Genomic DNA, 27,909 nt, shown 5'->3' with positions numbered 1-27,909 from the left:
AAACAGGCACCAAACATTACCCCCAATCGATTTCGTACCATCTACTCCTCAGATGAGCCAGACTATCATCATACTTATTACTGCCAGATATCAAACCCTGGTCCTCCAGTACCCCCAACAGTACACAGTTTCCCAACCCTGGTCCTCCAGTACCCCCAACAGCACACAGTTTGCCAACCCTGGTCCTCCAGTACCCCCAACACTACACAGTTTGCCAACCCTGGTCCTCCAGTAACCCCAACACTACACAGTTTGCCAACCCTGATCCTCCAGTAACCCCAACACTACACAGTTTCCCAACCCTTGTCCTCCAGTAACCCCAACACTTCATAGTTTCCCAACCCTGGTCCTCCAGTAACCCCATTAATGATTCTTCCACCCCTGAATGAATATATAGAGAAATGTGTTGTCTCCTATTGCCCTGGAAAAGGTGGTCTCCACTGATATATCTCTTACACTATGTAATATGGTGTCTCCTATTGCCCTGGAAGAGGTGGTCTCCACTGCTATTTATCTTAATGTGAACTACGCTTTCATCACATTATTGCTCACACAATTTCTATTTGGCGCAAAATTGAAAAACAATGTAGCTGGGAATCAAAATGGCATGCACATACTCCCAACTTTTCACAATAATGCTTTCTAATCTGGATGGCAGCCTTTTGCATCCCCCCAATGGTCCAAATGTGGAATCCGTAACCTTGCCGATATCATGGACACTAATGGTTTGAGAACCTTCCAAGATTTGAAAGACACATACACATTACCAGGCAACTCCTTTTGTCTCTGTATTTACAACTTGGGTCAGCTATGTTGCAACACTCATTACTGAGTTCCAAACTGCCTCTGGAAGCAACGTCAGCACAAGATCTGTTCGTCGGGAGATTCATGGAATGGGTTTCCATGGCCGAGCAGCCGCACACAAGCCTAAGATCACCATGTGCAATGTGAAGCGTTGGCTGGAATGGTGTAAAGCTCACCACCATTGGACTCTGGAGCAGTGGAAACGCCTTCTCTGGAGTGATGAATCACACATCACCATCTGGCAGTCCGACATATGAATCTGGAATTGGCGGATGCCAGGAGAACAATACCCACCCTAATGCATAGTGCCAACTGTAAAGTTTGGTGGAGGAGGAATAATGGTTTGGGGCTGTTTTTCATGGTTCGGGCTAGGTCCCTTAGTTCCAGTGACAGGCTCTTTCCTGTTTCAGAAATGGTTTGTTGAGGAAGAACTTGACTGGCCTGCACAGAACCCTAACCTCAACCTCATCAAACACCTTTGGGATGAATTGGAATGCCAACAGGGAGCCAGGCCTAATCGCCAAACAGCAGTGCCCGACCTCACGAATGCTCTTGCGGCTGAATGGAAGCAAGTACCTGCAGCAATGTTCCAACATCTAGTGGAAAGCCTTCCCAGAAGAGGAGAGGCTGCTATAGCAGCAAAGGGTGGGGACCAACTTCACATTACTTCCCATGATTTTCGAATGAGACATTTGACAAGCAGGTACATTCAAACAAACAGGTACATTCATATCCATACTCTACCTGCATTCTCCCTCTCCTCCCTGTTTCTATTGGTAAGAATCATGTCTTTCTTCTCATCCAGCAAGAATAGCTGGATCTCTTCTCCCCTCTAGTGACACAGAGTGGTACATTGCAGACACAGTCAGACCATCCCAAATCGCTCTCTACCTCTTGGCCCTAACCCTTTGATATAAGCAGTGTAGTTAGTGGTGGTGGTGGTGATTTGCATTTCACATTTATTTTTTCACCTTACAGATCTGCAAACATTGAAGTGTTTCACACTCAATTTGAGTGTGAAATACCAAATATCAGCAAAACACATGTATCATGAATCTAACTTGTTAGATTAAGAGTTGTACAGTTTAAGCACAATTTTTTTTAAAGTACTTCACAAATATTTGATTGATGGATGCGGTCCTCTCCTGCTTCATTTGGACTCGCACTTCCTTTCCCTTTTATCATTGGTGACAACACTTCATCCCCAACAATCAATCTGTCTTTGGTGTGGCTGCCAAGGGTGCAGCAGGTAGCCTTGCAGTTAGAGGTGGAGGGTTGCTAGTTTGAATCCCGGGTCTGCCGGGGAAATAATCTGGCGGAAAGTGAGCTGCCTGCCGTTCTGCCATTGAGTCAAGGCACTTACCCACCCCCCACAATAACAGCTCCGCACACCCTCTCCTAAAACCTGTAGGTATGGGTCTTTCAGAGGGGTTGATAAAGACAGAAGTAAAATGCCAGTTGGATCTAAAAATCGGTCTTCTCAAATGTATTCCAAACATCAACACAAGAGTTGTACAACTTCAAGACTGTAACCATCAAGAACTATGACAAAACAAGCAATGCTAATGTATATTTGTTTTAATAAGCAACAGCCAAGCCCTTTGACAGCATTGATTCTCTTATGACAAAAAAAAAAACAGCACTCAAAACACTTCATCTCGGAAATCAGACATTGTGACTCGCTTTTGTTTGGCATGTCCTGGCTGTGTCTTAATAGTGTTAACTAGCTTCCTTCCCTTGTGTCCTTTCCTCTATGGCCACTGATCTGGCAGGGCATGATAGGTGACAGCAACACAGAGGAAACCTCTACACGGAGGAAACCTCTACACGGAGGAAACCTCTACACCTCTATAAATTGACTAGCGGCAATGAAGGAACGGAATCAAGGTTGTGAAGAAGAAAAACACAGTCCAGTGTAGTGTTTTACAAGGTCAGCCATAGTAGTACGGCGCCCCTAGAGCTCAAAGGCACATCGACAAATGTATCACCTTGTCGGCTCAGGTACTCGAATCAGCGACCTCTTCGGCTGTTTACTGGCCTAACTAACCGCAAGGTTACTTGCCGCACTCTAAAAAGGAAAGGAGGCAACGACAGAGTGTTGAGAGACAGCCATATAGTGTCTGTGTCCCAAATGGCACTCTATTCCCCCTTGTATAGAACACTACTTTTGACCCGAGCCTGATGCTGGCCCGGGTCAAACGTAGTGCACTATATAGGGAATAGGGTGCCACTTGGGACAGATATGGGTGATTACAGTAAACCTATAGATATGAAACAGTTCTGAGGTCATCTACTAAAACAAACAGTTAAAAACAAACTGACGTGACACTTAAGCCCTTTAAAGCCGATGAACACATGAAAAAGGAAGAGTGCGAGAGAGGGAAAGGAGGATGGGGGGGGGAGGATGGAAAAAGCAGGAATGGTTAAGTCAACAACAGTAAGATAAACAACAAAAGGAGTTAACATTATAAAACCCAACAACACTATTCTACACACATACATAGGTATAACCATCAGAAATGAAAAACACATGTACACAACAGTTATGCTGAGAGTGCGTGTGTGATATCCTGCCATCCAAAACAACTCCATTTCGATTCAAACCTGACATCGGTTAGAGGAAGCTTCTGACAACAGATCTGACAATAATTTATGTTACAATAAAAATGACTAATAAAATGTAGGGTTTAAATGTGATAGACACATGGTTTGAATACATGGCTGTGTGTCTCTGTACGTGCAGGTGTCTGCACCCACAAAAATGCCAAACCAACCCCCGACCTTGAAAATGTTGCATAATGTGCCAAGCAGTGTTCTGTTAGTTAGGATATCTGACCATTTAAGACATGGTTCCCATTCAAAAAACACAGCAAAGGTTGGATCCAGACCATTTCAACTCAGCAAATAGGCATTATAATATTATTATAGTCTGTTATTTTCAGATCATTTCTGTGAAATGGAATTGACCCCAACCCTTAACCATGAGTTATTACATCTAAAATCTACTTCCTTAACAAGCACAAACCACCTTCTCTCTCCCTCTTCTCCTCCTCCATATACAGAATGTCTTCCCTGCTTTTCTAGATGGAACCTTCCTCTGAGCTAAGCACTAACAAGATGTCGTAGAAATCAGAAGAGAAGTGGGCTTGTCTGCCTGCTAAACCCACCCCAGAGGTGTTTGACAATCCAGGCAGGTTATTGTCCCAAATGTCACCATAAATGAATTAAATAGGGCACTGGTCGAAGGCAGTGCACTAAATAGGGAGTAGGGTGCCTTTTGGGATGCTCCATAACAGGAACTAGTGAACGAGGGATTGCATATTTAATGTTCGTAACGTGAAGAAAACGTTTTAAAAAGCAAAGTTAAAGGCACGTCAACAGTCTAAAATACTAAAAACATAAAACCGTTGAAATGACAGTTTGAATTGACAATGGTTAGGAGGCATAATGTGATGCAGGACACATGTTGCTCTGGAGACGATCAGTTCGACCATGCTACAACAAAACGACTGAGTAAAGTAAGACATTATTCAGCGAAGGCAAGGTATCACACCTGAAGCCTGGTAGCTTGACAGACATGATCCTGGTCGCTGCGAGAGTATATTCTCCTAAAGGCACACTGTAGTGTAGAGTCAGTCATATAGGATAAACTACCTCAGTCAAATCTCTATCACACTCTACCAGGCATCCCTTTAAAAACCAAACATTGAAGTAAAATACATCCACAGAACATGCACACAGCACCGTCTGTGATAATATACGCCCACAGGCAGTGTGACTAGGGCTGCATCAAATAAAACAGAACGGAGAACTTGTAGTGGTGTGTGTCATCTGAGGAATACAAATCTTTCCAAAGCACAGTCCTTTCTGGAGTGTCACTGGGAGTGTGTGTGTGTGTCAGTGTGCTCCTTTTGTCAGGCACAAAACATAGATAGATGAAGTAGGCATATCTTGGTATTAAGGAACAAGAGTCACAACCAATGTCCCGCCTCCCTGCGTGTCTTCCAATGGCATTTAGCCTACCCCCTGTTTCATCCAATGGCAGTTGGATCACACTTCCTCAAAAAAAGCCATCTGAGCCATGTAGGCAGAGTTTCTCTGAAAGAACAAAGAACAAAAATGTTTTGAGAAAGGGAAAAATACTCCTCATAAAGAGGGCCCTGAGTTTTTCCTGGTCAGGTCATGTGGTCAAAATAGCATTTGAAAGGTATGTTTTCTGTTTTCTGTTGCCTCGGTTACACTAAACTGTAAAGATGAAATGAATGTCTTAACAATCAAAAGGGTAAAAAACTGTAGTGTTTAACACTCAATTCAGTAGTTTTGTGGTAAGTAACACCATCTAGTACTGTCCTCGTCATATCAAGGGTTCAACTGTCCCCAGGTTGATATGTTCCTGGTCGCTAGGATACCGTAACAGAGGTCTCTTATCAACCGGAATAAAAACAACATTCTAACTGGTCAGGGGGAAGAGCTGACAGAGTTCACATTAATGTTAATGCATGTTCACATTAATAACAGACAAAAAAACACCACACCATTTTGTTTAGGGGGAAGGAGGGCAACTAACATTACTATGGGGCATGTAGGGAGTTTCTGGGGGGTAGTTCTAATATTACTATGGGGCATGTAGGGTGGTTCTAATATTACTATGGGGCATGTAGGGTGGATCTTACATTACTATGGGGCATGTAGGGTGGTTCTAATATTACTATGGGGCATGTAGGGTGGTTCTGGGGGGTAGTTGTAATATTACAATGGGGCATGTAGGGTGGTTCTTACATTACTATGGGGCATGTAGGGTGGTTCTAATATTACTATGGGGCATGTAGGGAGGTTCTGGGGGGGTAGTTCTAATATTACTATGGGGCATGTAGGGTGGTTCAGGGGGGTAGTTCTAATATTACTATGGGGCATGTAGGGTGGTTCTTACATTACTATGGGGCATGTAGTGTGGTTCTGGGGGGGTAGTTCTAATATTACTATGGGGCATGTAGGGTGGTTCAGGGGGGTAGTTATAATATTACAATGGGGCATGAAGGGTGGTTCTTACATTACTATGGGGCATGTAGGATGGTTTTGGGGGGGTAGTTCTAATATTACTATGGGGCATGTAGTGTGGTTCTGGGGGGGTAGTTCTAATAATACTATGGGGCATGTAGGGTGGTTCAGGGGGGGTAGTTCTAATATTACTATGGGGCATGTAGGGTGGTTCAGGGGGGTAGTTCTAATATTACAATGGGGCATGTAGGGTGGTTCTTACATTACTATGGGGCATGTAGGGTGGTTCTAATATTACTATGGGACATGTAGGGTGGTTCTTACATTACTATGGGGCATGTAGGGTAGTTCTAATATTACTATGGGGCATGTAGGGTGGTTCTTACATTACTATGGGGCATGTAGGGTAGTTCTAATATTACTATGGGGCATGTAGGGTGGTTCTTACATTACTATGGGGCATGTAGGGTGGTTCTTACATTACTATGGGGCATGTAGGGTGGTTCAGGGGGGTAGTTCTAATATTACTATGGGGCATGTAGGGTGGTTCTTACATTACTATGGGGCATGTAGGGTGGTTCTTACATTACTATGGGGCATGTAGGGTGGTTCTAATATTACTATGGGACATGTAGGGTGGTTCTTACATTACTATGGGGCATGTAGGGTGGTTCTTACATTACTATGGGGCATGTAGGGTGGTTCAGGGGGGGTCGTTCTAATATTACTATGGGACATGTAGGGTGGTTCTTACATTACTATGGGGCATGTAGGGTGGTTCTTACATTACTATGGGGCATGTAGGGTGGTTCAGGGGGGGTAGTTCTAATATTACTATGGGGCATGTAGGGTGGTTCTTACATTACTATGGGGCATGTAGGGTGGTTCTAATATTACTATGGGACATGTAGGGTGGTTCTTACATTACTATGGGGCATGTAGGGTGGTTCTTACATTACTATGGGGCATGTAAGGAGTTTCTGGGGGGTAGTTCTAATATTACTATGGGGCATGTAGGGTGGATCTTACATTACTATGGGGCATGTAGGGTGGTTCTAATATTACTATGGGGCATGTAGGGTGGTTCTGGGGGGTAGTTGTAATATTACAATGGGGCATGTAGGGTGGTTCTAATATTACTATGGGGCATGTAGGGAGGTTCTGGGGGGGTAGTTCTAATATTACTATGGGGCATGTAGGGTGGTTCAGGTGGGTAGTTCTAATATTACTATGGGGCATGTAGGGTGGTTCTGGGGGGTAGTTCTAATATTACAATGGGGCATGTAGGGTGGTTCTTACATTACTATGGGGCATGTAGGGTGGTTCTTACATTACTACGGGGCATGTAGGGAGGTTCTGGGGGTAGTTCTAATATTACTATGGGGCATGTAGGGTGGTTCTTACATTACTATGGGGCATGTAGTGTGGTTCTGGGGGGGTAGTTCTAATATTACTATGGGGCATGTAGGGTGGTTCAGGGGGGTAGTTCTAATATTACAATGGGGCATGAAGGGTGGTTCTTACATTACTATGGGGCATGTAGTGTGGTTCTGGGGGGGGTAGTTCTAATATTACTATGGGGCATGTAGGGTGGTTCAGGGGGGGGGTAGTTCTAATATTACTATGGGGCATGTAGGGTGGTTCAGGGGGGTAGTTCTAATATTACAATGGGGAATGTAGGGTGGTTCTTACATTACTATGGGGCATGTAGGGTAGTTCTTACATTACTATGGGGCATGTAGGGTGGTCCTTACATAACTATGGGGCATGTAGGGTGGTTCAGGGGGGTAGTTCTAATATTACTATGGGGCATGTAGGGTGGTTCTTACATTACTATGGGGCATGTAGGGTGGTTCTAATATTACTATGGGACATGTAGGGTGGTTCTTACATTACTATGGGGCATGTAGGGTAGTTCTAATATTACTATGGGGCATGTAGGGTGGTTCTTACATTACTATGGGGCATGTAGGGTGGTTCTTACATTACTATGGGGCATGTAGGGTGGTTCAGGGGGGTAGTTCTAATATTACTATGGGGCATGTAGGGTGGTTCTTACATTACTATGGGGCATGTAGGGTGGTTCTTACATTACTATGGGGCATGTAGGGTGGTTCAGGGGGGTAGTTCTAATATTACTATGGGGCATGTAGGGTGGTTCTTACATTACTATGGGGCATGTAGGGTGGTTCTTACATTACTATGGGGCATGTAGGGTGGTTCAGGGGGGTAGTTCTAATATTACTATGGGGCATGTAGGGTGGTTCTTACATTACTATGGGGCATGTAGGGTGGTTCTTACATTACTATGGGGCATGTAGGGTGGTTCTAATATTACTATGGGACATGTAGGGTGGTTCTTACATTACTATGGGGCATGTAGGGTGGTTCTTACATTACTATGGGGCATGTAGGGTGGTTATTACATTACTATGGGGCATGTAGGGTGGTTCTAATATTACTATGGGACATGTAGGGTGGTTCTTACATTACTATGGGGCATGTAGGGTGGTTCTTACATTACTATGGGGCATGTAAGGAGTTTCTGGGGGGTAGTTCTAATATTACTATGGGGCATGTAGGGTGGTTCTAATATTACTATGGGGCATGTAGGGTGGATCTTACATTACTATGGGGCATGTAGGGTGGTTCTAATATTACTATGGGGCATGTAGGGTGGTTCTGGGGGGTAGTTGTAATATTACAATGGGGCATGTAGGGTGGTTCTTACATTACTATGGGGCATATAGGGTGGTTCTAATATTACTATGGGGCATGTAGGGAGGTTCTGGGGGGGTAGTTCTAATATTACTATGGGGCATGTAGGGTGGTTCAGGGGGGTAGTTCTAATATTACTATGGGGCATGTAGGGTGGTTCTGGGGGGTAGTTCTAATATTACAATGGGGCATGTAGGGTGGTTCTTACATTACTATGGGGCATGTAGGGTGGTTCTTACATTACTACGGGGCATGTAGGGAGGTTCTGGGGGGTAGTTCTAATATTACTATGGGGCATGTAGGGTGGTTCTTACATTACTATGGGGCATGTAGTGTGGTTCTGGGGGGGTAGTTCTAATATTACTATGGGGCATGTAGGGTGGTTCAGGGGGGTAGTTCTAATATTACAATGGGGCATGAAGGGTGGTTCTTACATTACTATGGGGCATGTAGGATGGTTCAGGGGGGGGGTAGTTCTAATATTACTATGGGGCATGTAGGGTGGTTCAGGGGGGTAGTTCTAATATTACAATGGGGCATGTAGGGTGGTTCTTACATTACTATGGGGCATGTAGGGTGGTTCTTACATTACTATGGGGCATGTAGGGTGGTCCTTACATAACTATGGGGCATGTAGGGTGGTTCAGGGGGGTAGTTCTAATATTACTATGGGGCATGTAGGGTGGTTCTTACATTACTATGGGGCATGTAGGGTGGTTCTAATATTACTATGGGACATGTAGGGTGGTTCTTACATTACTATGGGGCATGTAGGGTAGTTCTAATATTACTTTGGGGCATGTAGGGTGGTTCTTACATTACTATGGGGCATGTAGGGTGGTTCTTACATTACTATGGGGCATGTAGGGTGGTTCAGGGGGGTAGTTCTAATATTACTATGGGGCATGTAGGGTGGTTCTTACATTACTATGGGGCATGTAGGGTGGTTCTTACATTACTATGGGGCATGTAGGGTGGTTCTTACATTACTATGGGGCATGTAGGGTGGTTCTAATATTACTATGGGACATGTAGGGTGGTTCTTACATTACTATGGGGCATGTAGGGTGGTTCTTACATTACTATGGGGCATGTAGGGTGGTTCAGGGGGGTAGTTCTAATATTACTATGGGACAATTAGGGTGGTTCTTACATTACTATGGGGCATGTAGGGTGGTTCTTACATTACTATGGGGCATGTAGGGTGGTTCTTACATTACTATGGGGCATGTAGGGTGGTTCTAATATTACTATGGGACATGTAGGGTGGTTCTTACATTACTATGGGGCATGTAGGGTGGTTCTTACATTACTATGGGGCAAGTAGGGTGGTTCAGGGGGGGCAGTTCTAATATTACTATGGGGCATGTAGGGTGGTTCTTACATTACTACGGGGCATGTAGGGTGGTTCTTACATTACTATGGGGCATGTAGGGTGGTTCAGGGGGGGTAGTTCTAATATTACTGTGGGGCATGTAGGGTGGTTCTTACATTACTATGGGGCATGTAGGGTGGTTCTAATATTATTATGGGACATGTAGGGTGGTTCTTACATTACTATGGGGCATGTAGGGTGGTTCTTACATTACTATGGGGCATGTAGGATGGTTCTAATATTACTATGGGACATGTAGGGTGGTTCTTACATTACTATGGTGCATGTAGGGTGGTTCTTACATTACTATGGGGCATGTAGGGTGGTTCAGGGGGGGTAGTTCTGATATTACTATTTGGCATGTAGGGTGGTTCTTACATTACTACGGGGCATGTAGGATGGTTCTAATATTACTATGGGACATGTAGGGTGGTTCTTACATTACTATGGGGCATGTAGGGTGGTTCAGGGGGGGTAGTTCTAATATTACTATGGGGCATGTAGGGTGGTTCTTACATTACTATGGGGCATGTAGGGTGGTTCAGGGGGGGTAGTTCTAATATTACTGTGGGGCATGTAGGGTGGTTCTTACATTACTATGGGGCATGTAGGGTGGTTCTTACATTACTATGGGGCATTTAGGGTGGTTCTTACATTACTATGGGGCATGTAGGGTGGTTCAGGGGGGTAGTTCTAATATTACTGTGGGGCATGTAGGGTGGTTCTTACATTACTATGGGGCATGTAGGGTGGTTCTTACATTACTATGGGGCATGTAGGGTGGTTCAGGGGGGGTCGTTCTAATATTACTATGGGACATGTAGGGTGGTTCTTACATTACTATGGGGCATGTAGGGTGGTTCTTACATTACTATGGGGCATGTAGGGTGGTTCAGGGGGGGTAGTTCTAATATTACTATGGGGCATGTAGGGTGGTTCTTACATTACTATGGGGCATGTAGGATGGTTCTAATATTACTATGGGACATGTAGGGTGGTTCTTACATTACTATGGGGCATGTAGGGTGGTTCTTACATTACTATGGGGCATGTAGGGTGGTTCAGGGGGGGTAGTTCTAATATTACTATGGGGCATGTAGGGTGGTTCTTACATTACTATGGGGCATGTAGGGTGGTTCAGGGGGGGTAGTTCTAATATTACTGTGGGGCATGTAGGGTGGTTCTTACATTACTATGGGGCATGTAGGGTGGTTCTTACATTACTATGGGGCATGTAGGGTGGTTCTAATATTATTATGGGACATGTAGGGTGGTTCTGGGAGGTTCTGGGGGGTAGTTCTAATATTACTATGGGGCATGTAGGGTGGTTCTTACATTACTATGGGGCATGTAGTGTGGTTCTGGGGGGGTAGTTCTAATATTACTATGGGGCATGTAGGGTGGTTCAGGGGGGTAGTTCTAATATTACAATGGGGCATGTAGGGTGGTTCTTACATTACTATGGGGCATGTAGGATGGTTCTGGGGGGGTAGTTCTAATACTACTATGGGGCATGTAGTGTGGTTCTGGGGGGGTAGTTCTAATATTACTATGGGGCATGTAGGGTGGTTCAGGGGGGGTTGGTTCTAATATTACTATGGGGCATGTAGGGTGGTTCAGGGGGGTAGTTCTAATATTACTATGGGGCATGTAGGGTGGTCCTTACATTACTATGGGGCATGTAGGGTGGTTCAGGGGGGTAGTTCTAATATTACTATGGGGCATGTAGGGTGGTTCAGGGGGGTAGTTCTAATATTACTATGGGGCATGTAGGGTGGTTCTTACATTACTATGGGGCATGTAGGGTGGTTCTTACATTACTATGGGGCATGTACGGTGGTTCTTACATTACTATGGGGCATGTAGGGTGGTTCTAATATTACTATGGGACATGTAGGGTGGTTCTTACATTACTATGGGGCATGTAGGGTGGTTCTTACATTACTATGGGGCATGTAGGGTGGTTCTTACATTACTATGGGACATGTAGGGTGGTTCTTACATTACTATGGGGCATGTAGGGTGGTTCTTACATTACTATGGGGCATGTAGGGTGGTTCAGGGGGGGTAGTTCTAATATTACTATGGGGCATGTAGGGTAGTTCTTACATTACTATGGGGCATGTAGGGTGATTCTTACATTACTATGGGGCATGTAGGGTGGTTCAGGGGGGGTAGTTCTAATATTACTGTGGGGCATGTAGGGTGGTTCTTACATTACTATGGGGCATGCAGGGTGGTTCTTACATTACTATGGGGCATGTAGGGTGGTTCAGGGGGGTAGTTCTAATATTACTGTGGGGCATGTAGGGTGGTTCTTACATTACTATGGGGCATGTAGGGTGGTTCTTACATTACTATGGGGCATGTAGGATGGTTCTAATATTACTATGGGACATGTAGGGTGGTTCTTACATTACTATGGGGCATGTAGGGTGGTCCTTACATTACTATGGGGCATGTAGGGTGGTTCAGGGGGGGTAGTTATAATATTACTATGGGGCATGTAGGGTGGTTCTTACATTACTATGGGGCATGTAGGGTGGTTCAGGGGGGGTAGTTCTAATATTACTATGGGGCATGTAGGGTGGTTCTTACATTACTATGGGGCATGTAGGGTGGTTCTTACATTACTATGGGGCATGTAGGGTGGTTCTTACATTAATATGGGGCATGTAGGGTGGTTCTTACATTACTATGGGGCATGTAGGGTGGTTCTTACATTACTATGGGGCATGTAGGGTGGTTCAGGGGGGTAGCCGCGGGCCTCGTTGCGGAGGCTGTAGACCCCAGCCTGCTGCTGCTGCTCCTCCAACTTCAGAGACTCAATCTCAGACTTCAGCTCCTTCAGCTGGTCCTGCAGGTGTTTACTCTTTTCCACGTACTCTAGTCTGGGGGGGTGGGGGTGAGATAGCCTTCACCTATCAGTTTTGTTTACTCAGCTTCGCAAGGTCATGAAAAAAAACTTTTTGGAATGAAATGTCCCAAATGGCACCCTATTGCCTATGTAGTGCACTACTTCAGATGACAGACCCTGGTCAAAATTAGTGCACTATTTAGGGAATATGATTCTATTTGGAGGGAACCCAGCTCACCTCTCCCTCTCTATCTCCATTGACAGTCTCTTCATATCAGAGTCTTTAAAGTCGATGCGCATTGATCCGGATCCCAGAGCTAGGTCTCCTCCCTCTGGGGGAGGAGGGGGGGTGGAGTAGGCCGCTATGAGCTGGAACACACACAGAGAAAGAAAAAGAGGAGCCAGTTATAGGGGCCAGGAAACAGGGAGGATGTGGTTTTGATAACCTCTGTGGTGTGGTGTGTACTGGGTATGTTGTATTAGCTGTGACTGTAGTTGTGGTGAGCTCTAAAATGATGGTTCTGGACCGGGTAAGATGTCTTGGTTAAGGTTACAGTTTTCTGTACCGGATAAGATGTCTTTGTGATCTCCAGGAGTTTCTGCTTGGCTCTCCTCTCAGCATCCTTGGCCTCTGTTAGGTCCTGCTTCAGATGGTCCGCCTCCTTCGACCTGCAGAGAGGAACCGCTACTTACTGTGCATTGACTAGTCAGCGATGCACACAATTTACAGCAGAGCTGGGCTGACCTTTATAACCAAGAGCGGAAAGCGGGTGTTTAAACTTCTCCGCTGTTTCGGTCCTGCAGCTATCACATCGGTGCATAATGAAGCACACCCTGAGCAGACACTGAGTGCATTGTCTTAGGTTAAGCTCATCTGCAATCTCTACCATTCCTCCTGCTTAAGATCATCTGCAATCTCTACCATTCCTCCCGCGGCTATTTTAAGCTCATCTGCAATCTCTACCATTCCTCCTGCGGCTATTTTAAGCGCATCCGCAATCTCTACCATTCCTCCCGCGGCTATTTTAAGCTCATCTGCAATCCCTGCCATTCCTCCTGCTGCTCGTGGTTACATTTGACCTTTACAACTACTTATCCTCTAAACTAAAACACTAATAATAATAACATGAACACTGACAGTAATATCTGTACCTCCTCTCTGACTGCTCCACCAGTTTGACGGCCAGCTGCTCTGCCTCTCTCATCTTCTGCTCCATCAGTCTCTTCTCCTCCTTGGTCTTGAGGGCGGTAGCCTCTATCCTCTGTCTCTCCTGCTCCGCCTCGGCAGCCTTGTGGGCCAACAGCTTGGCTTCCTCCTCGGCGATCTGGGCCTTCTCCGCCAGCAGATCTGCGGTCTCCTCTGAACGCAACTACAAACAGACACAACACCTTCATAAGCAGACATAACACTTATAAACGGTTCATATACATTCCTAAGGAGACCCCGCTCTCATGGAGCAGACGCCATCCTTACCAGCGCCTCATTGGCCAGCCGTGCCTCGTCCTGCAGCTGGAACAGTCGTCTCTCCATCTCCTCCTTCGCTCGCTCTGCCTCCTCCCTCATTTGCTTCTCCCGTGCAAGGATCTGACGCTCCACCTGCAGATGAACAGGCAGTTCAGCCAATCAGAGAACAGAAAATATCACTCGCAACCAATCCGAACGCTCTGCCTGCCCTTGATAGGCAGAACAGCCAATCAGAGAACAGACTGGGTAGCAACTGACATGAACTGTGTGCTATGTTCACAACATAGTATCTTCTCATTGAAAAATACTGGCAGCTAAGTCTATATAGAAACACTGTATATCTTTAAAAACGACACAAATACAGGGGTGTGGTAGAGTGTCTGTGGATGTGTTGAGAGCGGACCTTCTTGCGAGCCTTCTCCTCCTTGGCCTGAGACTTCATCTGCTGAACCTCGATGGAGTCCACCTTCCTCCTCCTCATGAACAGGTCATGGTTCCCAATGCACAGCTGCAGGATCTGAACACACACACACACATGGGTTAAAATGGACTTTACCAGATAAGAGTTTAAAACTGGCACCAACTCTGACTTCCTACAAACAACAACCTACCAGTTTGTTGACTCTCAGTTGGGAGGAGTAGAATTTGAAAACATCCTTCTTCTTGTCCAGAGGTTTTATTGTGAACTGTACCAGGGGAGAGGACAAAGTTAATAACACGTTATCATCTGTGTAGTAGATGGTAGCCATTAGCGTCGGGAAACCAAACCGCTGAGATCAGGTTTACTTCACGTAAAACATAAAAGTGAGCTTGTGAGAGCAGGCCGGTTTAATGTGGCTAGGTAGCCAGAACACAAGAGATACATTTTTAATTGGATGAAAATGAAATAAATAATAGCAGATTCACCGTGGTTACCTCCTTCTCGCTGTAGGAGATGTTGCGGATGCCGCTCCAGGGGAAAGACTTGTTGGGGTTCAGTTTGCTGTTGGGGCTGTAAATATGAAGGCCCTGGGCATCGACACCCAGTAGCAGGTCTGTGTCTCGTTTATTTTGCTGTGGAGAAATCACAATATAAAACATTTACACATGTACTATTCATATATAAACTCATGCATGTCTGTGCCATAATTCATTTGCTGTGGAGATATTATAGCATATATATAGCATGTACTATACATGTACTATTAAGACACTGAAAAAAATATAAACGCTACATGTACCTGCTGGTCCCATAATAATAAAGCTAACATAAAAAGGCTATGGTAAATACAAAATAGCAAGTAAAACCCTGGAATGGTAGATTTGCAGTGGAAGAATGTGCAAAGTAGAAATAAAAATAATGGGGTGCAAAGGAGCAAAATAAATAAATACAGTAGGGGAAGAGGTAGTTGTTTGGGCTAAATTATAGACAAACTATATACAGGTGCAGCAATCTGTGACCTGCTCTTACAGCTGGTGCTTAAAGCTAGTGAGGGAGATAAGTGTTTCCAGTTTCAGAGATTTTTGTAGTTCGTTCCAGTCATTGGCAGCAGAGAACTGGAAGGAGAGGCGGCCAAAGGTAGAATTGGATTTGGGGCTGACCAGAGAGATATACCTGCTGGAGCGCGTGCTACAGTTGGGTGCTGCTATGGTGACCAGCGAGCTGAGATAAGGGGGGACTTTACCTAGCAGGGTCTTGTAGATGACCTGGAGCCAGTGGGTTTGGCAATGGACATGAAGCGAGGGCCAGCCAACGAGAGCGTACAGGTCGTAGTGGTGGTTAGTATATGGGGCTTTGGTAATAAAACGGATGGCACTGTGATAGACTGCATCCAATTTGCTGAGTAGAGTTTTAGAGGCTATTTTGTAAATGACATCGCCAAAGTCGAGGATCGGTAGGATGGTCAGTTTTACGAGGGTATGTTTGGCAGCATGAGAGAAGGATGCTTTGTTGCGAAATAGGAAGCCAATTCTAGATTTAACTTTGGATTGGAGATGTTTGATGTGAGTCTGGAAGGAGAGTTTACAGTCTAACCAGACACCTAAGTATTTGTAGTTGTCCACATATTCTCAGAACCGTCCAGAGTAGTGATGCTGGACGGGCGGGCAGGTGCAAGCAGCGATCGGTTGAAGAGCATGCATTTAGTTTTACTTGTATTGAAGAGCAGTTGGAGGCCACGGGAGAGTTGTATGGCATTGAAGCTCATCTGGAGGGTTGTTAAGACAGTTTACAAAGAAGAGCCAGAAGTATAAAAGAATGGTGTCACCCCCATAGACACTGCCAGGCCCTCCGATTTGACACACTGAACTCTATCAGAGAAGTAGTTGGTGAACCAGGCGAGGCAATCATTTGAGAAACCAAGGCTATCGAGTCTGCCGATGAGGGTGTGGTGATTGACAGTCGAAAGCCTTGGCCAGATCAATGAATACGGCTGCACAGTATTGTTTCTTATCGATGGTGGTTAAGATATCGTTTAGGACCTTGAGCATGGCTGAGGTACACCCATGACCAGCTCTGAAACCAGATTGCATAGCGGAGAAGGTGCGGTGGGATTCAAAATGGTCGGTAATCGGTTTGTTGACTTGGCTTTCGAAGACCTTAGAAAGGCAGGGTAGGATAGATAGGTCTGTAGCAGAGTGTCCCCCCCTTTGAAGAGGGGGCTGACCGCAGCTACTTTCCAATCTTTGGGAATCTCAGACGACATGAAAGAGAGGTTGAACAGGCTAGTAATAGCGGTTGCAACAATTTCGGCAGATCATTTTTAGAAAGAAATGGTCCAGATTGTCTAGTCCGGCTGATTTGTAGGGGTACAGATTTTGCAGCTCTTTCAGAACATCAGCTGACTGGATTTGGGAGAAGGAAAAATGGGGAAGGCTTGGGCGAGTTGCTGTGGGGGGCACAGTGCAGTTGATCGGGGTAGGGGTAGCCAGGTGGAAAGCATGGCCAGCCGTAGAAAAATGCTTATTGAATTTCTCAATTATAGTGGATTTATCGGTGGTGACAGAGTTTCCTATCCTCAGTGCAGTGGGCAGCTGGGAGGAGGTGTTCTTATTCTCCATGGACTTTACAGCCGACGCTTGGCATTGTGTATGGTGATCTTAGGCTTCTGTGCGTCTGCTCGGACATGGAAAACCATTTCATGAAGCTCCCAAAGAACAACTCTTGTGCTGACGTTGCCTCCAGAGGTAGTTTGGAACTCTGTAGTGATGGTTGCAACCGAGGACAGATGACATTTACGCGGTACTCGCTTCAGCACTCGGCGGTCTTGCTCTGTGAGTTGTGTGGTCTACCACTTCGCGGCTGAGCCGTTGTTGCTCCTAGACGTTTCCACTTCACAGTAACAGCCCTCACAGTTGACCGAGGCAGCTCTAGTAGGGTAGAAATGTGACGAAATGACCTGTTGGAAAGGTGGCATACTATGACAGTGCTATGTTGAAAGTCACTGAGCTCTTCAGCAAGGCCATTATATTGCCAATGTTTGTCTATGGAGATTGCATGGCGGTGTGCTCGGTTTTATACACCTGTCAGCAAAGGGAGCGGCTGAAATAGCTAAATCCACTCATTTGAAGGCGTGTCCACATACTTTTGTATATACAGTTGACTTCCATTAAGTTGGAAGTACGTGTTCATGTGAGACTCAGCTTTCCACAGAGGGGTCATATTAGTGTGTAGCTCAAACTGTTCAGACGCTACAGACAGAAGAGGCTGTACGGACTTCAGACGAGTCCCGTGATGCTTGTAGGGGTCGTAGAGCAACACTGAGAACACCATTGTGTTCTTAAGACTCAACTTTCAACAAGAGGGGTCATAATAGTTCAGGGTCATTATTACCATACGGAAACTTTAGACTTTGTCTCGTGGTCTGACAAAACACAGCTCTAGCTAGCTCTGCCACCTTCCACCACAGATGTGGAAGGGCGATATCGGCAGATGACGTGGATTGAGACGCAGCCCATGCAAAAAAAAAAACATCTCTAGCTTAAACAGACAGATGTGTATTATATTAATTAGATTTCAGAAGGGCCCCGGAGAAGGGTGCAATACTTCATTTCTGAGTATTTACAAAAAATGGGTCCCGAATCAACTACTTCTATTGGAAGTATTTTAAAATATTGTGTCTCAATTTCCTATTAATAGGGTAATACTTAAAAGTATTTTCAAAATACCTGGGTTAAATACACGGGAGTCTATTACAGTCAGTGTATGAGTATTTGCAAATACTTTCCAAGTGTATTTCCAAATACATTACAATAGTCAACTACAATTACAATAGTCACCTACTTGTTGACTAAAAACATATCTTAATAGTTATTTTCAAATGTGTCAAAGTAATTGTAATACCATAGATAGTATTCGAACCCAGGTCTGACGGAGTGCGTACATCAATACAAACCTTTGTTCGAGGGGATGGGTGAGCGAGGATAATGTAGAAGAGATAACTGGTATAATGCTCCCAAAGTGTAGTTTAATCAGACAAGGCTTCGACCCTAAACGGCGTCTTTATCCAATAATTGGGGGTCAAACAGCAAAAAAACATATGACTGTAAAATACCTTAAACTGTATTGGGCTGCTGAAGGTTGTAATCGGGCTGCTGAAGGTTGTAATCGGGCTGCTGACGGTTGTAATCGGGCTGCTGAAGGTTGTAATCTAATCGGGCTGCTGAAGGTTGTAATCTAATCGGGCTGCTGAAGGTTGTAATCGGGCTGCTGAAGGTTGTAATCGGGCTGCTGAAGGTTGTAATCGGGCTGCTGACGGTTGTAATCGGGCTGCTGACGGTTGTAATCGGGCTGCTGACGGTTGTAATCGGGCTGCTGACGGTTGTAATCGGGCCGCTGACGGTTGTAATCGGGCCGCTGACGGTTGTAATCGGGCCGCTGAAGGTTGTAATCGGGCCGCTGAAGGTTGTAATCGGGCCGCTGAAGGTTGTAATCGGGCCGCTGAAGGTTGTAATCGGGCCGCTGAAGGTTGTAATCGGGCTGCTGAAGGTTGTAATCGGGCTGCTGAAGGTTGTAATCGGGCTGCTGACGGTTGTAATCGGGCTGCTGAAGGTTGTAATCGGGCTGCTGAAGGTTGTAATCGGGCTGCTGACGGTTGTAATCGGGCTGCTGAAGGTTGTAATCTAATCGGGCTGCTGAAGGTTGTAATCTAATCGGGCTGCTGAAGGTTGTAATCGGGCTGCTGAAGGTTGTAATCGGGCTGCTGAAGGTTGTAATCGGGCTGCTGAAGGTTGTAATCGGGCTGCTGAAGGTTGTAATCGGGCTGCTGAATGTTGTAATCGGGCTGCTGAATGTTGTAATCGGGCTGCTGAATGTTGTAATCGGGCTGCTGAAGGTTGTAATCGGGCTGCTGACGGTTGTAATCGGGCCGCTGACGGTTGTAATCGGGCCGCTGAAGGTTGTAATCGGGCCGCTGAAGGTTGTAATCGGGCCGCTGAAGGTTGTAATCGGGCCGCTGAAGGTTGTAATCGGGCCGCTGAAGGTTGTAATCGGGCTGCTGAAGGTTGTAATCGGGCTGCTGAAGGTTGTAATCGGGCTGCTGACGGTTGTAATCGGGCTGCTGAAGGTTGTAATCGGGCTGCTGAAGGCTGCATTCTTATGTCTTTAAATGTAATACAGGCTATGTGTTTGGCTTTATTGACAAAGTTCCTACGAAGATAAATAAAGGTCTAAATTAGTTTGTGTTTGCATAGTACACTGACGATGTGCCCTTGAGCAATGCACTTGACACTAATGCACCAGCAGGGCCGCATGGCTGACCCTGTAAAAACAACATTTCACTGCACCTATCCGGTGTATGTGACAAAATATAGGATGGGCAACTCCAGTCCTACTCCTGGTCTGATTGGTGTCACACATGTTCCCCCAGTCCTAGGTAAAACAGCTGATTAAACTAACTATTCTAAACTGGCTGGGCCAATCAGGCCAGTGAGTTGCCTGCAGCCCAATCCTGTTATACAAATCACCAGAGGGTAACAAACTACTGTTTGATTGGAAGGTATAAGAAACGTGGTGGAAACTCCCTCCATCCCATGCCTTCACCAATCCAATTATTTTAAATTTGTGGGAAGTAGTGAACGAGGCAGTACACTTCAGGAGAAAGGAGATATTATTGGGACGCAACCAAAGTAAGAGAGAAGTGTTTGACTAAAGGAGTGACTTACAGTGATGGCAAAGTAGCTGACTCCATACATGTCCAGGTCCTGAGCTATCTTCAGGTAGTCCATCTCAGCCTCATCCCTGTGAACAGCACACATACCAAACACATCAATCATTAGACAACACTGTCTCGGGCCCAGCAACACAAGTCAATGGGTCATGTTTCTCCCATAGATACAGAATTACATCTGACTCGTCTGGTACTGGTAGATATTGCTCTATAGCTGTGTTTCTCAACTCCGGTGCTCCAGTACACATTTTTGCCATAGAACCACACAAGCACACCAGATTCTATCAATCAACTAATCATAAAGCCCTTGACAAGTTGAATCAGGGCCACGTTCAGCAGCCAAACATTATCGAACTTTGCAGATAGAAATGCCATGAATGGAGCAGACATGAGTCCTTATTCTACATGTCAGAGATACATGTTAGTTCTACATAACATTTCTATCTGAACGTTCCAAAATGTGGTGTGCTGCTGAATGCTCCCCAGGTGCATTTGTCCGGGGCTACAACAAGAATGTGAACCGCTGGGAGAACATCAGGAGCAGAGTTGAAAAACTCTCTGCTTCTCTATAAGTAGTAGTCGTAGATGCGTCAGCTGGTCTTACCTGGCGATGCCTCTGTGCTCTGCGTACCAGGCTGTGATCTTCTCCTCCCACATGTCTGCAGTCATCTGGTACTGCATCAGAACCTGTGGAAACAAACAAATAACAACATGATCTCACTCACATCAAAAGACGACCACACATACACAAATAACATGATCACGTACACACACCCACTTATTTTTCCATAGTGGTGCTACTTACTCTTTTAGGTAGGAGCTCATCCTGGGCTAAGAACCCCGGCTTGTGAAAGTTTGGTTCATAGTCCCCATACTGCATGAGAGAGAAAAAGACATTCATGTAAATGACAGCTTTCGAAATCTACATCTGGAGAAGCCTTGAAAACACAGCCCCATATATTAATATCAACACAAGATATTCACACTGAAAAGGCATTTTCTTACCTTGGCTTGAACAGCGTACGACGCCAACAGGACAGAGGCTTCAGGAGAACAGAAAATTTCCTCGTCTAATATTTGCTTTTTCACCTGGAGGGTGAATTAGACATTAACCCAACCCGTTCTCAGCAAAGACACTGGGTAGTCTGAGAACAGTTGGCACGACAAGACTCCTCAGGACAATTAATCTACAGTAGTCAAGCCAGAACATAAAAGAGATGAATCCCAACTTGATATATATACACTAGAGGTTGACCGATTAATCGGCATCACCGATTAATTAGGGCCGATTAAGTTTTCATAAATCGGTAATCTGCCTTTTTGGACACCGATTACATTGCAATCCACGAGGAAACTGCGTGGTAGGCTGACCATCTGTTACGCGTGTGAACCTGCCACGCGAGTGCAGCGTCAAAAGGACCTTGTGGCTGCAAGGAGCCAAGGTAAGTTGCTAGCTAGCATTAAACCTATCTTATAAAAAAAACAATCAATCTTCACATAATCACTAGTTAAATACACATGGTTGATGATATGGGTTAACTAGCTTGTTCTGCGTTGCATATAATCAATGTGGTGCCTGTTAATTTATCATCGAATCACAGCCTACTTCAACTGTAGCAAAAGCGCATTGCCGAGAAAAGCACAATTATTGCACAAAATGTACCCAAACATAAACATCAATCCCTTTCTTAAAATCAATACACAGAAGTATATATTTTTTTAAACCTGCAAATTTAGTTAAAAGAAATTCATGTTAGCATACAATATTAAATAGGGAAATTGTGTCACTTCTCTTGCGTTCAGTGCAAACAGAGTCAGGGTATATGTAACAGCTTGGGCCGCCTGGCTCGTTGTGAACTAATTTGCCAGAATTTTACATAATTATGACATAACATTGAAGGTTGTGCAATGTAACAGCAATATTTAGACTTAGGGTTGCCAGCCGTTCGATGAAACACGGAACGGTTCCGTATTTCAATGAAAGAATAAACGTTTTGTTTTCTAAATGATAGTTTCCGGATTGACCATATTAATGACCAAAGGCTCGTATCTCTGCGTGTTATTATATTATAATTAAGTCTATGATTTGATAATTGATAGAGCAGTCTGACTGAGCAGTGGTAGGCAGCAGCAGGCTCGTAAGCATTCATTCAAACTGCACTTTCCTGTGTTTGCCAGCAACTCTTAGCAATGCTTGATGCACTGTGCTGTTTATGACTTCATGCCTATCAACTCCCGAGATTAGGCAGGCAATACTAAAGTGCCTATAAGAACATCCAATAGTCAAAGGTATATGAAATACAAATGGTATAGAGAGAACCAGTCGATGCGTCATAATTCCTATAATAACTACAACCTAAAAGGAACCGACTAACCCATGTTCAACTGCTGTTCACATGGAACCCTTCTCCACTTCGACCTTCAAAGTTCTCGTTTGAATATTTGCTCTCTTTCTAAAATGATCCGCCGCAATTGTTGCAACCCCCTAGCCTGTTCAGCCTCTCTTTCGTATCATCTGAGATCCCCAAAGATTGGAAAGCTGCTTCAGTCATCCCCCTCTTCAAAGGGGGAGACACTTGTCGCGACGTTGTATTAGTTAATGTGACGACAGTTGCTCATCGCATGATTAAAAGTTCCTAATTGCGCGATTAACTGAATCAAGCAATTATTAACTCATTAACCTGGGGCACCATGGGAAAATATGTTTTTATTGAGTTTCTATTTCCGAAAATAACTCAAAGAATATCAGAATATTGATTTTACAACAGCCGCTAATTAATCATTTACTTCTACAATCTCGTTCTGAATGTCGTATAATCTGGGAATCTGCACGGACCCGGGTCTCACCAATGAGTTCGGACCCGGGTCTCACCAATGAGTTCGGACCCGGGTCTCACCAATGAGTTCGGACCCGGGTCTCACCAATGAGTTCGTACCACTCCAATCTTAGTTGAATATTTATTTACTAGAAAGCTAAAATTATGATAAAAGACACACAAAACATATTCTAGGCTATTGATTAGAACTTAGTATAACGGGCCACACTATGGCGCGTTACCCAGAATGGGTATTTAAAAGAGGGAAAAAGAGAAAGTGAAATATACATTTGGGTGAATTTGTCAGTTATGCTTATTCAAACCCTAGCCTTGCCCCAAACTGCCGCTCTTATGGGTCAGAAGATAATGATATAATTACGTGGGGAAGGTCTCCGTGGATTCTCCGCGTGGACCGCTCAGGCTGCTCAATGATGCACTTCTCCGGCGCACCTCTCTGGTCGTCCTCACGATGTCAATGTCCTTTTGGCTTAGGAGTCTGTTCCCTCGCCCTTGAAGGGCTCTTCTGAGGACAGACAGCTCTGTAGCTCAGAGCGTAGGAATGAAACAGTGTAGATACCACGATTCGATGGGAAGTGGAAGCTAGGTGGTTCGACTTGAATTCACCTGCTTAGACACAGTTACTCATCCGTAGCTTGGGTAGAAAAATATTTCTTTGTCTTCAAACTTGTGTTGCGTTTTGGGTTTGTTGACTTTTTAGACCTCGGCTGCTGCTTGGGTCACTTAGTCTTATCTGTAAATTCTTTACTCACAGGTTTTATACCTTCGTGTCAGAAGTGGGCGTAACCGCCTTTAGGGCAATTCTCTGGACGTACCTAGTTAAGAGCAAGGTCGAGATTTTACTCAAATCCAATTTTAGACAACTAACTTCACCAAAACATTCTCTTTGATTTGGACATTTTCCATACAACGTATAAACATCAAACATATACCAGGTAAACTGTTGACGTTACAATGTTTTCGTAATAACGTCATCTATTAATAACAAAACAAAAATTACATTTTCATATTCCATCTATCGTCATGACCACCATTGTGGCTGACGGAAACCATTGTTCCAATGTCACTTTATTTCATGTTTAATGTTCTGAGGCTGGTTCTCCATAGTAACAGGACAAAAGAAAGTTGTCTGTGGCCTAAGATTTACCATGGGCGTGAGGGGTCATAAAACACCCACATCTTCAGACCCCTAGATCTCTCCTCCTCTGTTGAGGTTGAGAGATAATCTGTAGGGTTGTGGTCTCCTGTAACCTGACCTGATCAGGACAGTCATGACACACTTTAGACCCAAACTGTTACAGACCTATATCTTTCCTACCCTGCCTTCGACAAGTATTCGAAAGCCAAGTTAACAAACAGATCACCGACCATTTCGAATCCAACCGTACCTTCTCTGCTATGCAATCTGGTTTCCGAGCTGGTCGTGGGTGCACCTCAGCCACGCACAAGGTCCTAAACAATATCATAAGCCGTCATCGATAAAAGACAATACTGTGCAGCCATCTTCATCGACCTAGTCAAGGCTTTCGACTCTGTCAATCACCACATCCTCACCGGCAGACTCGATAGCCTTTGTTTCTCAAATGATTGCCTCGCCGGGTTCACCAACTACTTCTCTGATAGAGTTCAGTGTGTCAAATCAGAGGGCCTGTTGTCCGGGCCTCTGGCAGTCTCTATGGGGGTGACACAGGGTTCAATTCTTGGGCCAACTCTCTTCTCTGTATACATCAATGATGTCGCTCTTGCTGCTGGTGAGTCTTTGATCCACCTCTACGCAGACGACACCATTCTGTATACTTCTGGCCCTTCTTTGTACACTGTGTTAACAACCCTCCAGACGAGCTTCAATGCCATACAACTCTCCTTCCGTGGCCTCCAACTGCTCTTAAATACAAGTAAAACTAAATGCATTGTCTTCAACTGATCGCTGCCTGCACCTGCCCGTCCAGCATCACTACTCTGGACGGTTCTGAGAATATGTGGACAACTACAAATACTTAGGTGTCTGGTTAGACTGTAAACTCTCCTTTCAGACTCACATTAAGCATCTCCAATCCAAAATGAAATCTAGAATTGGCTTCCTATTTCGCAACAAAGCATCCTTCACTCATGCCACTAAACATACCCTCGTAAAACTGACTATCCTACTGATCCTCCACTTCGGCAATGTCATTTACAAAATAGCCTCCAACACTCTACTCAGCAAATTGGATGCAGTCCATCACAGTGCCATCCGTTTTGTCACCAAAGCTCCATATTCTACCCACCACTGCGACCTGGATGTTCTCGTCGCCAAACCCACTGGCTCCAGGTCATCTATAAGTCTTTGCTAGGTAAAGCCCCGCCTTATCTCAGCTCACTGGTCACCATAGCAGCCCCCACACATAGCACGCGCTCCAGCAGACATATTTCACTGGTCATCCCCAAAGCCAACTCCCCTTTTGGCCACCTTTCCTTCCAGTTATCTGCTGCCAATGACTGGAACGAATTGCAAAATCACTGAAGCTGGTCTTATATCTCCCTCACTAACTTTAAGCATCAGCTGTCAGAGCAGCTTACTGAACATTGCACCTGTACACAGCCCATCTGTAAATAGCCCACCCAACTACCTCATCCCCATATTGTTATTTATTTTTACTCCTTTGCACCCCAGTATCTCTACTTGCACATTCATCTTCTGCACATCTGTCACTCCTGTGTTAATGCTAAATTGTCATTATTTTGCCACTATGGCCTATTTATTGCCTTACCTCCCTAATCTTAATACACACTGTATATAGGTTTTTCTATTGTGTTATTGACTGTACGTTTGCTTAACCCATGTGTAATTCTGTGTTTGTGTCACACTGCTTTGCTTTATCTTGGCCAGGTCACAGTTGGACTTGAGAACTTACTCTCAACTGGCCTACCTGGTTAAATAAAGGTGAAATAAAAAAGAAAACTTCTTAACTGGGGTATGAAAACACCAGCTTTCATATGTTGTCATGTTCTGAGCTAGGAACTTAAACGTTAGCTTTTTTTTTACATGGCATACAGTGGGGCAAAAAAGTATTTAGTCAGCCACCAATTGTTATTTTCCGCCATGTTTTGCAAATAAATTCATTCAAAATCCTACAATGTGATTTTCTGGATTTTTTTTCTTCTCATTTTGTCTGTCATAGTTGAAGTTTACCTATGATGAAAATTATAGGACTCTCTCATCTTTTTAAATGGGAGAACTTGCACAATTGGTGGCTGACTAAATACTTTTTTGCCCCACTGCACTTTTACTTCCTTCTCCAACACTGTTTTTGCATTACTTAAACCAAATTGAACATGTTTCATTATTTATTTGAGACTAAATAGATTTTATCGATGCATTATATTAAGTTAAAATAAGTGTTTATTGTTCATTCAGTATTGTTGTAATTGTCATTATTACATATACACACACACACACACACACATACATACACATACATACACACACACATATATATATGTGTATATGTGTGTGTATATGTGTATATGTATATGTAATAATGACAATTACAACAATACTGAATGAACAATAAACACTTTTATTTTAACTTAATATAATATATATAATATAATATAATAATATATATATATATACACACACACACACACACACACATATACACATATATATATATATATATATATATATATATATATATATATATATATATATATATGTGTATATGTGTGTGTATACAGTGCCTTGCGAAAGTATTCGGCCCCCTTGAACTTTGCGACCTTTTGCCACATTTCAGGCTTCAAACATAAAGACATAAAACTGTATTTTTTTGTGAAGAATCAACAACAAGTGGGACACAATCATGAAGTGGAAAGACATTTATTGGATATTTCAAACTTTTTTAACAAATCAAAAACTGAAAAATTGGGCGTGCAAAATTATTCAGCCCCCTTAAGTTAATACTTTGTAGCGCCACCTTTTGCTGCGATTACAGCTGTAAGTCGCTTGGGGTATGTCTCTATCAGTTTTGCACATCGAGAGACTGACATTTTTTCCCATTCCTCCTTGCAAAACAGCTCGAGCTCAGTGAGGTTGGATGGAGAGCATTTGTGAACAGCAGTTTTCAGTTCTTTCCACAGATTCTCGATTGGATTCAGGTCTGGACTTTGACTTGGCCATTCTAACACCTGGATATGTTTATTTTTGAACCATTCCATTGTAGATTTTGCTTTATGTTTTGGATCATTGTCTTGTTGGAAGACAAATCTCCGTCCCAGTCTCAGGTCTTTTGCAGACTGCATCAGGTTTTCTTCCACAATGGTCCTGTATTTGGCTCCATCCATCTTCCCATCAATTTTAACCATCTTCCCTGTCCCTGCTGAAGAAAAGCAGGCCCAAACCATGATGCTGCCACCACCATGTTTGACAGTGGGGATGGTGTGTTCAGCTGTGTTGCTTTTACGCCAAACATAACGTTTTGCATTGTTGCCAAAAAGTTCAATTTTGGTTTCATCTGACCAGAGCACCTTCTTCCACATGTTTGGTGTGTCTCCCAGGTGGCTTGTGGCAAACTTTAAACGACACTTTTTATGGATATCTTTAAGAAATGGCTTTCTTCTTGCCACTCTTCCATAAAGGCCAGATTTGTGCAATATACGACTGATTGTTGTCCTATGGACAGAGTCTCCCACCTCAGCTGTAGATCTCTGCAGTTCATCCAGAGTGATCATGG

General features: G+C 44.3%; 1 protein-coding gene across 3 annotated transcripts in view; it reads right to left on the bottom strand.

Annotated features, from left to right (window-relative positions):
* Positions 1–2,364: 2,364 nt before the first annotated feature.
* LOC139388753 (NF2, moesin-ezrin-radixin like (MERLIN) tumor suppressor b) overlaps positions 2,365–27,909 on the bottom strand; it is a 30,441-nt gene continuing 4,896 nt past the window's right edge. For 2 of the 3 annotated variants that reach the window (XM_071135655.1, XM_071135654.1), the window contains exons 5-17: positions 21,369–21,452; positions 21,169–21,237; positions 20,968–21,050; positions 20,359–20,434; positions 15,124–15,270; positions 14,829–14,903; positions 14,621–14,734; positions 14,227–14,349; positions 13,905–14,122; positions 13,319–13,421; positions 12,991–13,121; positions 12,618–12,786; positions 2,365–4,902 (exon numbers count right to left, since the gene is read on the bottom strand). In XM_071135655.1, coding sequence (XP_070991756.1) covers positions 4,855–4,902; positions 12,618–12,786; positions 12,991–13,121; positions 13,319–13,421; positions 13,905–14,122; positions 14,227–14,349; positions 14,621–14,734; positions 14,829–14,903; positions 15,124–15,270; positions 20,359–20,434; positions 20,968–21,050; positions 21,169–21,237; positions 21,369–21,452 — 1,440 coding nt within the window. In that variant the 3' untranslated portion in view covers positions 2,365–4,854. The remainder of the gene's footprint in view (positions 4,903–12,617; positions 12,787–12,990; positions 13,122–13,318; positions 13,422–13,904; positions 14,123–14,226; positions 14,350–14,620; positions 14,735–14,828; positions 14,904–15,123; positions 15,271–20,358; positions 20,435–20,967; positions 21,051–21,168; positions 21,238–21,368; positions 21,453–27,909) is intronic. The other variant, XM_071135656.1, reaches the window with a different exon arrangement.

This window comes from Oncorhynchus clarkii, chromosome 29 (genome assembly GCF_045791955.1).
Source record: "Oncorhynchus clarkii lewisi isolate Uvic-CL-2024 chromosome 29, UVic_Ocla_1.0, whole genome shotgun sequence".
NCBI lineage: Eukaryota > Metazoa > Chordata > Actinopteri > Salmoniformes > Salmonidae > Oncorhynchus > Oncorhynchus clarkii.
This window is presented reverse-complemented; position numbering and strand designations above follow the sequence as displayed.